This window comes from Carassius carassius, chromosome 46 (assembly GCF_963082965.1).
Source record: "Carassius carassius chromosome 46, fCarCar2.1, whole genome shotgun sequence".
Taxonomy (NCBI): domain Eukaryota; kingdom Metazoa; phylum Chordata; class Actinopteri; order Cypriniformes; family Cyprinidae; genus Carassius; species Carassius carassius.
The window spans coordinates 24,896,719-24,909,034 of NC_081800.1; the positions used below are offsets into that span (position 1 = coordinate 24,896,719).

General features: G+C 34.9%; 1 protein-coding gene across 2 annotated transcripts in view; it reads left to right on the forward strand.

The window, feature by feature from the left end:
• Positions 1-12,316, forward strand: part of LOC132129493 (signal peptide, CUB and EGF-like domain-containing protein 3) — a 113,674-nt gene that overhangs the window by 58,501 nt on the left and 42,857 nt on the right. Inside the window, exons 5-7 of one of the 2 annotated variants that reach the window (XM_059541117.1) lie at positions 3,808-3,954; positions 5,081-5,197; positions 11,404-11,454. In XM_059541117.1, the coding sequence (XP_059397100.1) occupies positions 3,808-3,954; positions 5,081-5,197; positions 11,404-11,454 (315 nt within the window). The remainder of the gene's footprint in view (positions 1-3,807; positions 3,955-5,080; positions 5,198-11,403; positions 11,455-12,316) is intronic. The other variant, XM_059541118.1, reaches the window with a different exon arrangement.

A 12,316-nucleotide genomic window follows, 5' to 3' on the forward strand; every position in this document is an offset into this window, starting at 1 on the left:
ATATATATATATATATATATATATATATATATATTTAGTTAAAATATTAATTAAACAATACAAAGACATTACAAATAATATATTATTCCAAAAACGAATCACATAAATTAACAGTTTTATATTTCTTACAATAATTTTGATAATAAGTTTGAAAGGTTGATCTTGACATGCAGTAAAAATTGTTAAATGAGCACTTTACTATTGATTATGAGAACTTATTTTAGATAGTAGTTCATATAATATGTTTATTAGTTTTGTCTATTAAAAAAAAAAAACATCTGTTCCATTAATGCTTTAAAAAGTCCCAGGGAAACACACTGTGCTCTGTTCTTGGAAATCGCAATACACTGGTCTTAATATAGCAGGCGTTTTACAGTATTCACTTCATAAATTATATTTGATATGCTTCAGGAGCAAGTGTTGGGCTTTAATTGTTCACAGGTAGTTACTTCATGAACGGAGGCTGCAGTGGCAATATCTTATATCTATTTGCTCTTTTCTTTGCTTTCGAGCTGCATAATTTGTCAATCAGAACATAACATTTGGCCTTTTATGGCCTTTTATGTTTGTTTGGAAACAACTCTGTATTACACATTGCACACAAACGCTCCACTGGTTTGCTGTTTGGCTTGTGTAGAAGAAGCATGTCAGTAAATGAAATCTGTATGGTTCATGGGACGTGAGAAGAGAGTGTTTACACATCAGCCAACGGCCAATCAGCGTGGCTTTTCACTGCGCCAGCTCTTCCAGAAAGGTGCTAAAAACATGAAGATTACTCCGTCAGATAGCGACAGATCCTTGTGATTGTTGGCAAAACAACCTGAGACCCAGATCTGAGATTCCTGAAGAGATAACTTTGATATTGCTGTGATGTTTTTGCCTTTCTTTGTATGAAAAAAATGATAATATGTTTCCTAGTAATATGCTGCAGAGTTTCCAAAGAGAAGAACAGAGCTCCTCTGAGATCAGTTAAAAGAAAAGCCATTGTTGGATCAGGTATAAAATATTTTGGCTAATATGATTACATTTTTAACTACCAATCAGCTTAATTTATTATACTACAGTGTTTAAATACATTCACTAGTTTTCTTTCCAAATTTTGCAATGCTGCATCATTTGCAATGCAATTTGCAAAAAAAAAAAAAAAACATGAAGATATTGATATATAATGATGAAGAAGCATGCATGAATGAGAAAATAATGTGCAGGATGTGCTCAATGTTGTAAAGTTTTACTAAAGGGTTCCCTGTTTTTATGTTAATTAAATAGTTTAGCAATTGTCTTCACTTGCTCAGCAATAGATGCTCTGCAGTGAATGGGTGCCGTCAAACAGCTGCTAAAAACATCATAATAATCCACAAGTTATCCACAACACTCCAGTCCATCAGTTATCATCAAGACGTTTTAACTTCAAACTGCTGATTACGGCTAAAATAGGTCTGCATAATCCAAAATAACGCCTCCTCCAGTAATAATAATGAAAAAAATCCATCTCCTGTTGTTTTGGCTTGTAAACAGTGCTTGATCTGTGCAGATTTCTCGCATGATTCAGACGAGACGGCTTTCACTGCATTTGTTTGTTAGTTTTTATTCTGTCATGTATGACTTTTGTACATTGTAAAATTCTACAAATTACTGTTACAAAAAAAAATAATAAAGAAAATAAAACACTTAAATCCTGGTGGGAATGTTTTATGCAGAAAATGTGAACAAAAGTAGTGCAGATAGACATAAAAATGCCCCCAAAGCGCTGAATCAGTGATCATTTGAATAATTCTACATTTTTCAGGCTTAAGTTCAGTATTCTTCCAATCAGCCACTGTAATAACGGCAATTCAACAGTTAAAGTTTGATGTGTCATTTAATTATCTGATGCGCTTTCTTTGTTCTTCAAGACTTTAAGTCTTATAATTACAGTAATTCAATCATGATGTAAGATGCAGCATTTTAGAGTGTTTAATGTTTTATACAGGCTTGTTTTTGTTTTAACAGGCCAGGCGTGATAGTGTAGACCCTAATCGCCCACTTTTTTATTCCCTTTAAATGGATTTCCCATCATTTTTCCAAATGCTCGTGTTAATTTTTCCCTATTCTGATCATTCAGCTCAATTTCTTTAAGATGGGAGTCTCGGGAGAGATTACAATAACGTTCGTAATGATAAAAACGGCAGGGAATTTCAGACCGGCCTCAGAGGGTGGGCTACACCTCGGCCTGGAAAAAAGCCTTATTGTATCAGCACTTGAGCTTTTCACTGCTTTTTTGGGTCTGTTTCTTAGCCCGAACCTTACCTGGCCGTGATGAATGGGTCTGCAGTCCTGAGTAGAGAGGTTCTCTAGTCGACCCTCTGTAAGTGATATGATTCGCTCTCTCTAAACTGTTTTTGGACTTGAATATGATTTACGTCTCATTTTTTGTGGTCTGCATCAAGTGAATTGCACATTTTATAAACCAGTCCCAAAGCTTCTTTCTCAGTTTGCGCTGATTGTTGAAAACTATGGAACCCTGTTTCCGCCATGAAATAAAAAAATAATAATTAAATGTTTGCGACTTTTTAATCTCACAATTCTGACTTTTTTCTCGCAGTTTCTTAAAAAAAAATTATTGTAAGATATAAACTCAGAATTTACAATTATATCAGAATGTTGACTGTCTTTCTTGCAATTCTGAGTTTACATCTCTAATTCCATTTTTCTTTTGGCATCAAATAAAAAAAGAGATTGAGAGTAAATATTTTGCAGATTAAATTATTTGTCACAATTCTGATATTTTTTTCTCAGAATTATGAGAAAAAATTAATCCTTTTTTTTCTGTGGCAGGATAAAACAGTTATGTTGCTTAATATTTTTGTGAAAATTTTGTTGATTTGAATAAGATTCTTTGATTAATAGAAAGTTTGAGTCAAAGAAACTTTTTGTAAATGTCTTTGCTGGTAATTTTGACCAATTTAATCCATCCTTACCAAATTAAATTATTAATTTGTTGCATGCCAGATCTCCATTTCAGTACAAAAATAATTGTTTTAAATGATTTGTGCATAACCTAATTAATATTAATAAGAAACGCCTGTGAAATGCAATTCCATGACATCACACTTCATTAACTTACTGTATGTGCAAATGATAGACATTGTCATAGTCGTCAAATAAATAATGCATGTCATTCAGTTATCCCATTATTGACTGTGCTTTGAAAGGTCAGTAACAAAAAGTTTAAATTTTTGAACTCTGTTAATCAATTTAATTAACATTTTCATTGCTTTCACGAACAAATCGTCCTGAGGTCTGAAGTCAGTGGGGTGCTTTCATTCTCCTCTTAGTTCAAACACTGCTGAACATGATTCTGATCTGGGGTCAGGCAAAGAAAAGCAATGATCACTTGGTTTGGGCTGTTTCTCTGGTTCTGAACGACTGGTTCTTTTCTCACCAAGCAGAACCAGACATTTAAATGCTCTTAAACAGAGATGTGAATCTTGTATATGTTGCAAGCCAAACTTCTATGTATATTTTAGTATACTGTACGTTCACAGGTATGCTTGTGTACTGTATGTGTGTGTATTTGTGCTCAGATTTGTGGGTAAACTGAAGGAAATCCCAAAGCTACTGTTCCTGAGTGTAGCTTAAATATTTCCTTACCGGAAGTGTCAAAAGTTTAAAATGTCCAAGTTTTTCACACTTTTGTTGAGTGAAGCCCATCAGAATGAATTATATTTTTAATATGCATATCCTCTACTGTTCAAAAGTTTAATTAACTTTAATTAAACGTATTCATCAAGGATGCATGTTTTCTTCTTTCTTTATGTTCCGCAGTGCGTTTTAATGGAACTAAAAACGTGCCCACCTGCATGGATAAAAATCACGGCTGTGCCCACATTTGCAGAGAGACGCCCAAAGGAAGCATCGCCTGTGAGTGCAGACCTGGATTTCAGCTCACCAAGAACAGCCGTGACTGTAAATGTGAGTAAAATCAAAGTTTATCAGCAAGAGAGATTACATACACCCTCTCCATGAGAATAACAGAGGCATTTGAGGTATGCTTTTCCATGGTGTTTTTGGATGGATGGATGGATGGATGGATGGATAGAATGATGGATGGATGGATGTATAGATAGATGGGTGGATTGATGGATGCATAGATAGATGGGTGGACAGAATGATGGATTGGTGAGTGAATTAATGGATGTATGTATGTATGAATGAATGAATTAATGAATTCATTAATTGATAGGTGGGTGGGTGAATTGATGAATGAATGGATGGATGGATGGATGGATGGATGGATGGATGGATGGATGGATGGATGGATGGATGGATGGATGGATGGAAAGAATGATGGATGGATGATTTGAATAGAACAATGGATGGATGGATGGTTATAATGATGGATGGATGATTGACTAGAACAATGGATGGATGGATGGATGGATGGAAAAATGATGGATGGATGATTGGATAGAACAATGGATGGATGGGTGATGGATGGATTGATAGAATGATGGATGCACAGAATGATGCATTGAATGAATGAATGGATGAATGGATGAATGGATGGACAGACGGATTAATGAATTAATGAAAGGATGGTTGAATGGATGGATAAATGGATGGATGGATTGATGATTGAATTGGCAAAAGGATGGATGGATAGAGGGAGGGATAATTGGATTGGCAAAAGGATGGATGGATGGAGGGAGGGATGATTGGATTGGCAGAATGATGGATTGATGGATGGATGGATGGATGATTGGATTGGCAGAATGATGGACGGATGGATGGATGGATGGATGAGGGAGGGATGATTGAATTGGCAGAGTGATGGATTGATGGATGATGGATGGATGGATGGATGAACAGATGGATCGATGATTGGATTAGCAGAATGATGGATGGATGGACGAACGGAGGGGTGGATCAAAGAATGGGTAGAATGATGGATGGATGAATTAATTAATGGATGGATGGATGAATGGATGGTTGGATGAACAAAATGATAGATAGATAGATGGAATAGAATGGGATGATGGATGGATGGAAATGGTTAATTATCTAATGGTTAATCCTTCATACTGTTGTTCCTGTTTAGTGACGTGTAACTATGGTAACGGCGGCTGTCAGCACATCTGTGAGGAGATGGACCACGGGCCCAGATGTTCATGTCACATGAAGTTTGCGCTTCACTCTGATGGGAAGACCTGTGTAGGTGAGCTCTCTCTACACCACAGCACTCCACCTGGCCAGCTGCTGCAACTACAGTCAAGACATCTAACAGTCTTTACCAGTTTAATCCAAAGGAAATGGGAAAAACCAGATGACTGGTTGCTACATGATAAGGTTACTAGATGATAAAAAAGGGTGATCAGTGACATCAACCAATTGGAAAATAGGTTTAGATATTATTACGATTTGACAAAAGATTATGAAGATCATATACAAATAATGTGCACTAAATAATTGTTTAAGGATTCATTCAGAACCAAGGGTTTTGAATTCAGATTGATGTCCTAGTGAACTCCAGACATTTTTAAAGCAAAAGTGTTGGGTTCTGATGGAAACTCTGAATGTAATGTTCTGTTGAAGTCCAGAGTTTGATTTTATGAGGTGGAACCAAACCTCAGAGTTTCACTTGACGTTCAGAACATACAATAAGAAATGACTGTTCTGTGCATCTCTGGTGTTTTACAGTGAGCACATTGTCCTTTATTAACGCGCCATTTACATCCATATGTTAGTGTTTCCTTTAGTCTAGTCACGGAGGAGGATTTACAGGCATCGTGGGAGCTCTGAACTGAAAGTTGAATGCAAAAAGACACTTACGCATGACATATGAACTTGATGCATTTGACCATATATCAAACTTAGGAAATCGAGATCACTGAATGTGAAGAGTTATGTGCTTTCCTGCTCTAGTCGTCTTTTTTTTCTGTTTAACCTTGCTTGCTTGATTCACTGAACACATTACCCTTCAACTTCACACGTTATTAAATAGTACTGATGGTCATAATGCTGTTTAAAGCTTCAGTGTGTAATTTATGAGCCATTAGCGTCACCAAACGAATTTGAGAAAATAAAGATGGTTTCTTAATAGTGGTCTCTGCATAGTAAGCACTATTTTAGTGCTTTAACATCCAAAAAATGACACACCGCAGCTTTATGACCTGGATGATAAGTGCGTGTATGTGTGTGCAAATCACAACTGTTCTGTGCACCTCTTCAGCCAATCACAGCTTTGCTTTGCATTTCTACAACCAATCACAGCAGGCCTCTGTATTACTGAGCCATGATTTATGAATGACTAGAAACCCACAGCAAACTTGCATCTGTTCAAGTCTGAATTACACGTGCTTCTCAATGTTTCTAAGAAAGAAAGAAAAAATATTATATGATGATTAATTATGTATTTTTCAGTGCATTACATACATTATATATGTAGGTTTACTATATATATTTATTATGTATATATAAATACACACACATACAGTATATATTTTTAAAATATTTACGTTTATACATTTCTATATACATTTTCTTATATTTTATATTATATATAAATGTACTTAATATATAAAACATAACATATTTTTCTTCATTATATACATGCATGTGTTTGTATTTACATATACATAATAAATATACACAGTATACAAACATATTATGTGAACAAAAACTTTTACTTTGGATGCGATTAATCGCGATTAATCGTTGACAGCACTAGTATTTTTTAGATTCAGAGTACTGCTCTGCTGCTACTACTACTACTAAATTATTTTTAAATAATACATAATATATGGTTTATAAATGTATAAGATTTAAAAAATATATTTTTAGATATCATTTTTATAAATGTTTTTCTTTATTTATTAATATTTTGTTTTCTCTCCCTCTCTTTTTTGGGGAGTTGTAATATGATCTTGTTATTTGTTGTGAGATTCACCCTTTTTTTTATGCAAAAATATATATATATTTAATACTTCGTCGTTCAGTCACACGGTTTTTTTGTTTTTTGTTTTTTTGTATGGTGAAGCTGAAAACAGATCTTGGGAGCATCAACCATAATAGTTGGAAAAGTCGTAAAACAAACAGACCCGCAGACTTCAGGATGGCATTATGAATCCTTGAGTTAGCAACCGGCTTCACATCTGGCCACATCCAAACTGAAACAAACATACACAAGCTCTCGAAGACAGCAGCCTGACAGTAGCTTTTTTTTTTGCATGCCTCTTTTACTCTGTATCTTATGTCAAGGTCTTACTCAGACGCCCTATTATTACCCCTCTATTCCCCCCGAAACCTGCCATCAGCACCACAAATGAGACGTCTGGCTTGTCTGATGGCCCCTGAAGACAAAACCAATCGCTCTGCTGAGTGAAGCACAGGCCGCACAGGCCAGAAAGCTGTGGTGAATCTGTCAGGGTTGCACATTTCCCCCCACAGGAATCCAGATCGAGTCGCTTGCCCAAGGCTGGGCTGCGGTCGCCGGGTCGCTCTCTCACAAGCTCTAATAGGCCAGAAAGCCACAATAAAACAAGCTGAACTTATTAATAAACCCCTGTTGAGCGATGGGCTGGAGCCACAGAGTAATTGATGTGGCCTACCCACAATCCCTGAGGAGATGGAAATGGTTCGCATGATAAGAGAAGGTGAGAAGAGAGCCTGGATGGATGGATGTTTCTTCAACAACAGGCACTTTTATGTCCCAGAGCTTGAGTTTCAGAAAACAGTCATTTAAAACATGAAAGTCACATTTAAACTTTTTACTGCATGCTTTCATTATTTATGGTACTTATTTGTTACCTATTAAATGCAATAGTAAAATATATGGTATTAAAAAAAAGTATATGGCTATAGAGTTGAAGTATGTTAATTTTTAATCTTTTCTGCTCACCAAGACTGCGTTTACTTGATCAAAAAAACAATAAAAACAGCAATATTGTGAAATATTATTCCAATTTTTAAAAACCTTCTTATATTTTAATATATTTTAAAATATAATTTATTTCTCTGATGCAAATTTTCAGCATCATTACTGCACAGTATTCAATGTAATAGCAGTAGAAATCTCTTTACTGTGAAATATCTTTACAAATATCTTTAGCTACTTTAAATACTTTAAAGAAAATGTTTTAATAACTTAAAATGTATTAATAACTTCATTTATGTATAAAGAATTATACATGTGTATACAATATATATGTATATTATAGTAATAATAATAATAATATTTATTGTTAGTATTATTATTAGGTAAGTAATAAAGTAATAAAACTGATAAGAAATTAGCAAAAAACTAAGATATTGAAAATATCTGTGTATTTATGGCATAATAATATTATTATTATTTCAATTTATAACATTTTTGTTGTGTTATATTTTTTGGATAATTTCTCATAAGCTTAATTTTAAAATTAAATATAGAAAATAATAATTTAATTTAATAGATAATTTATTAAATAATACTTTTAATTATTATATAATTAATAATACTATTCAAATATGAATTATTATTAAAAAGTATTATAAATATATGTAAATAATGTAAATATAATGAATGAATAAATAAATATTGCTATAGATTTATTAGATTTGTTAAAATTTATTTTTAGATCTATTATAATTTTTATTTAAATGTATTATAGCACAAAAGGAGTAAGAATTCAAATAAAATAAGAATTATTGCATGTTGGTAACTGTAAGTCGACGAAACTCTGGTCAGAGTGTATTTTATAGAGTTTATTTTCTAAACGTCCGCATGGCCAAAACTGTCCAAATTAAAGAAACATTTAGCAGAAGCTTTCATTTTTGACTCTTTTTAAGTCTTGCCATCTCACTGTGTTTTTCCCCCTCGCTTTGTTTACAGCATATTATGAATAAAAGAGTTCAGAAGACCAGATGTAGCATGTGTTAAAGACATTTTCAGATGCCATTGCAGTGATTTGGTCAATGACTGGAGTCTGACCAACACTTCAGCATGGAAGTTGGATTCACCCCGACAGCAGAAATAGCTCAGCGTTTGCATCAGTGAATCAGATCACCTGTATTTTTGTTAGTCAGACCTCATTAATGCAATAGGATCCTTATAAACAATTTAGCTCAGAATAGCTTCTAAGTGATCTCTGCTCATTTTTAGCTGCACATCCTTTGATTCGCAGAATAGCTCTCGGACTTTAATCTCGCAATGGCACATTGGTAGAGTAAAATCAATCCATCTGATCTCACTGGGTGGCTTTTGTGTTCCTTGAGCTACTTCATTTATTTTTTCCCCTCCCTCTTTATCCTCATTGACTGCTTTTCTTCACTGGTGATGGATTTCAGTCCCTTTGATTACTTTTGCACTTTATATGGATTTCATCATTCTCAATGTGTCACTGATGATTCGCTTTGCCAAATGGGTTTGGTTTGATAGCGCACATTGAGCGGAAGGGATGACAATAAAACAAACACTATCACACATCAAAAAGTATGTGAAAGAAAGCAATGCGTTATCATTCCCATACATCTCAGTGGCAGTTTCAGTCGTATATGATCCCATTAGCGACTAAGCTAAGTGGTGACGAAATTGGATGTTGGTAAATACTATAATATAATGAAATATTTGCGTACAATTTTATTCAGTCGGAAAACACAATTACTTTTTAATGGTCGTCAATGGATAATTATACCATTTGTAGACAGATCATATATGTATATTTTAATAATTTTCCAGTTTATGTGATCCTGAATGGCAGTTCATTGATTTGGTTTGTTTTTACGTAACGCCACAATATAAATACTTCTGAGATCAATTGAACTGCATTCAAACGTTTGGAATCATTATGATTTTTAAATGTATTTTAAAGGAAATCGTTTGTGCTCACCAAGGCTGCATATATTTGTAAAAAAAAACAGTAAAAACACTTATTTGGGAAAAGTTATTACAATTTCAAATAACTGTTTAAAATATGAATATATTTTCAAATATTTTTTTTTTGCAGTGATCTAAGCTGAATTTTTTGGCATCATTGCTCATTATCCTTCAGAAGTCATTCCAATACGCTGACTTGCTGCTCAAGAAACATTTCCAATTCTTATCAATATGTAATATGTTTTGTGCAAACAGTCATATGTCTTCGATAGCAGTAACGCAAAGTTATGCCTTAAACCTTTCTCTTTGCTGCAAGTAGAAAGTGCTGCACACTTTCCAGTAGAATTCACTCTTAATATATCCAAACAGAACGTGAAAACGCTAACAGCTAATCGCTAAGTGTTTTTCCACATGGGTCCAGGCATCTTCATGGAATCCTACAATCAAAACGACATACCCAGGCCTTCTGCATAAGCCAGCGGATTTGCACGAACATTTCCGTAGAAGTAAGACACTTAGCAAACAAAAGGGTTGTGGAGATTCTTAGCCTGAGAGAGAGATGCTAATCTGAAACAGATGCTACGTCTCTGGCTGGTGCACACAATCCCCAGGCATCATATTGTTTAAAACCATTTCTTTCATAAGCAGTTCAGTGTTGCATCATTCAGGTCTGGCAGGCTTTGTTACTTAGTATTTTTTTTTAAACTGAGAAGTCACAGTGCAGGTAAGTGATTGAAAGACTTCAATGAACTGAAGTGGGAATCATTGCCACAGTTTATCTCTGCATGAGACGAATTCACGCCTTCATACTCATTTCAAATGTTTACCCTGAAGGTTGTAGTCAAACTGACTCACACTAACAGGTCTGCATCTATCTGCTCTGTGTTGAGAGTGTTGTCTCGTCGATGCATGAGAAGACTAACACTTTCCTTGTTGCTCTCTGTACAAAAGTTTAAAACTATGTTAAACACTATGTTGGACTGCTCAGGCTCACCTAGTTTAACCGTTTAAGGGGCTCTAAACCAGATTAAACCAGCTTCAATTAGTACACAACCTTGGGTTGGTTTAAAGGGATAGTTCGCCAAAAAATGAAAATTCTGCCATCATTTACTCACCCTCATGTCATTCCATTGCTTTCTTATGTTGAACATAAAAGAAGATATTTTGAAGATTGCTGGTCATCAAACAGTTGGTGGTTGCCATTGACTTCCATAGTAGAAAAAAAATACTGTTCAAGTCAATGGCGACCACCAACTGTTTGATGACCAGCAATCTTCAAAAAATCATAAAAACATAAGAAAGCAACTCATACAGGTTTGTAATGACATGAGGGTGAGTAAATTATGACAGTATTTTCATTTTTGGTAGAATTATCCCTTTAAGCTGGCCTTTTGACAGGTACTTTATGTACTAAATTGCTCTTGCAGCCTCATAAAAGGGTCAGTTTGAGTACTAGGGCAACTAAAAACACAAATCTGACTGGCCAGGGTGTTTTATACAGTTTATAAAGTCAATCTTGGAAGACTAAGCAGTGTTTTTGCAATGTGTGTGTGTGTGTGTGTATGCAGAGGAAAGAAGTACTCCACATCAGCCACTGCAGCCAGAGCTGTTACCCAATGGTAAATATGACCATTTCTCTAGCTTGAATCCTGTTGGCTACTTCTCTTCCAATAGTGGGCGTGGTAATGCTGGAACTTTTACTAACCATTATTGCACCAATTCTTGGCTAATTTCTCCATTCTGACAAGCCAGGAGATCACCACAATGCGGTTTACCTACATTAAAATGGTTTTTCCCATGGTAAATATGTCAGTTTCTCTAGTTTGATTCCTGTTGGCTACTTCCTTCAGTACTAGGCGTGGTTATGCTAGAATGCTTACTAACCTTTATCGCAGCAATTTTAACATTTGCACCAATTCTTGGCCAATTTCTCCATTCTGGCAAGTCAGGAGATCATCACAAAGCATTAATATGGTTTACCCAACGGTAAAGAAGTCAGTTTCTCTAGCTTGCTTTAAATTGGCTACTTCTTAAAGTAGTGGACGTTGTTATTCTGGAATTCTTAATAACCTTCATTGCACCGATTTCAACAATTGCACCAATTCTTGACTATTTACCACATTCTGGCAAGACAGGAGATCACCGCAATGCAATTTTCCCCCATTATAATGGTTTTCCTCTCGAATTGTCTGATTGAAACCTTGCATGCAACATCTTGATTTGAGAACCGCCCATTTTCTAATTAGATATTATGTCTAATAAAGGGTTTAACAATGAATTTGCTGCAGTCTCCCATGACTATTTTTGTGATGAAGGGATAAATGGGTCCAATTTGGCCCAAAGACTTTGACCTGGGATAAATTCTTGTAATGGAATTCAATTGAACTTGCTATAACACATCACCATACTTCGTTTTACAAACTGTTTCACGCATGACTTGAAATTGTGCAAGCGTTTTGTTTTAGGTGCACACATTTCATT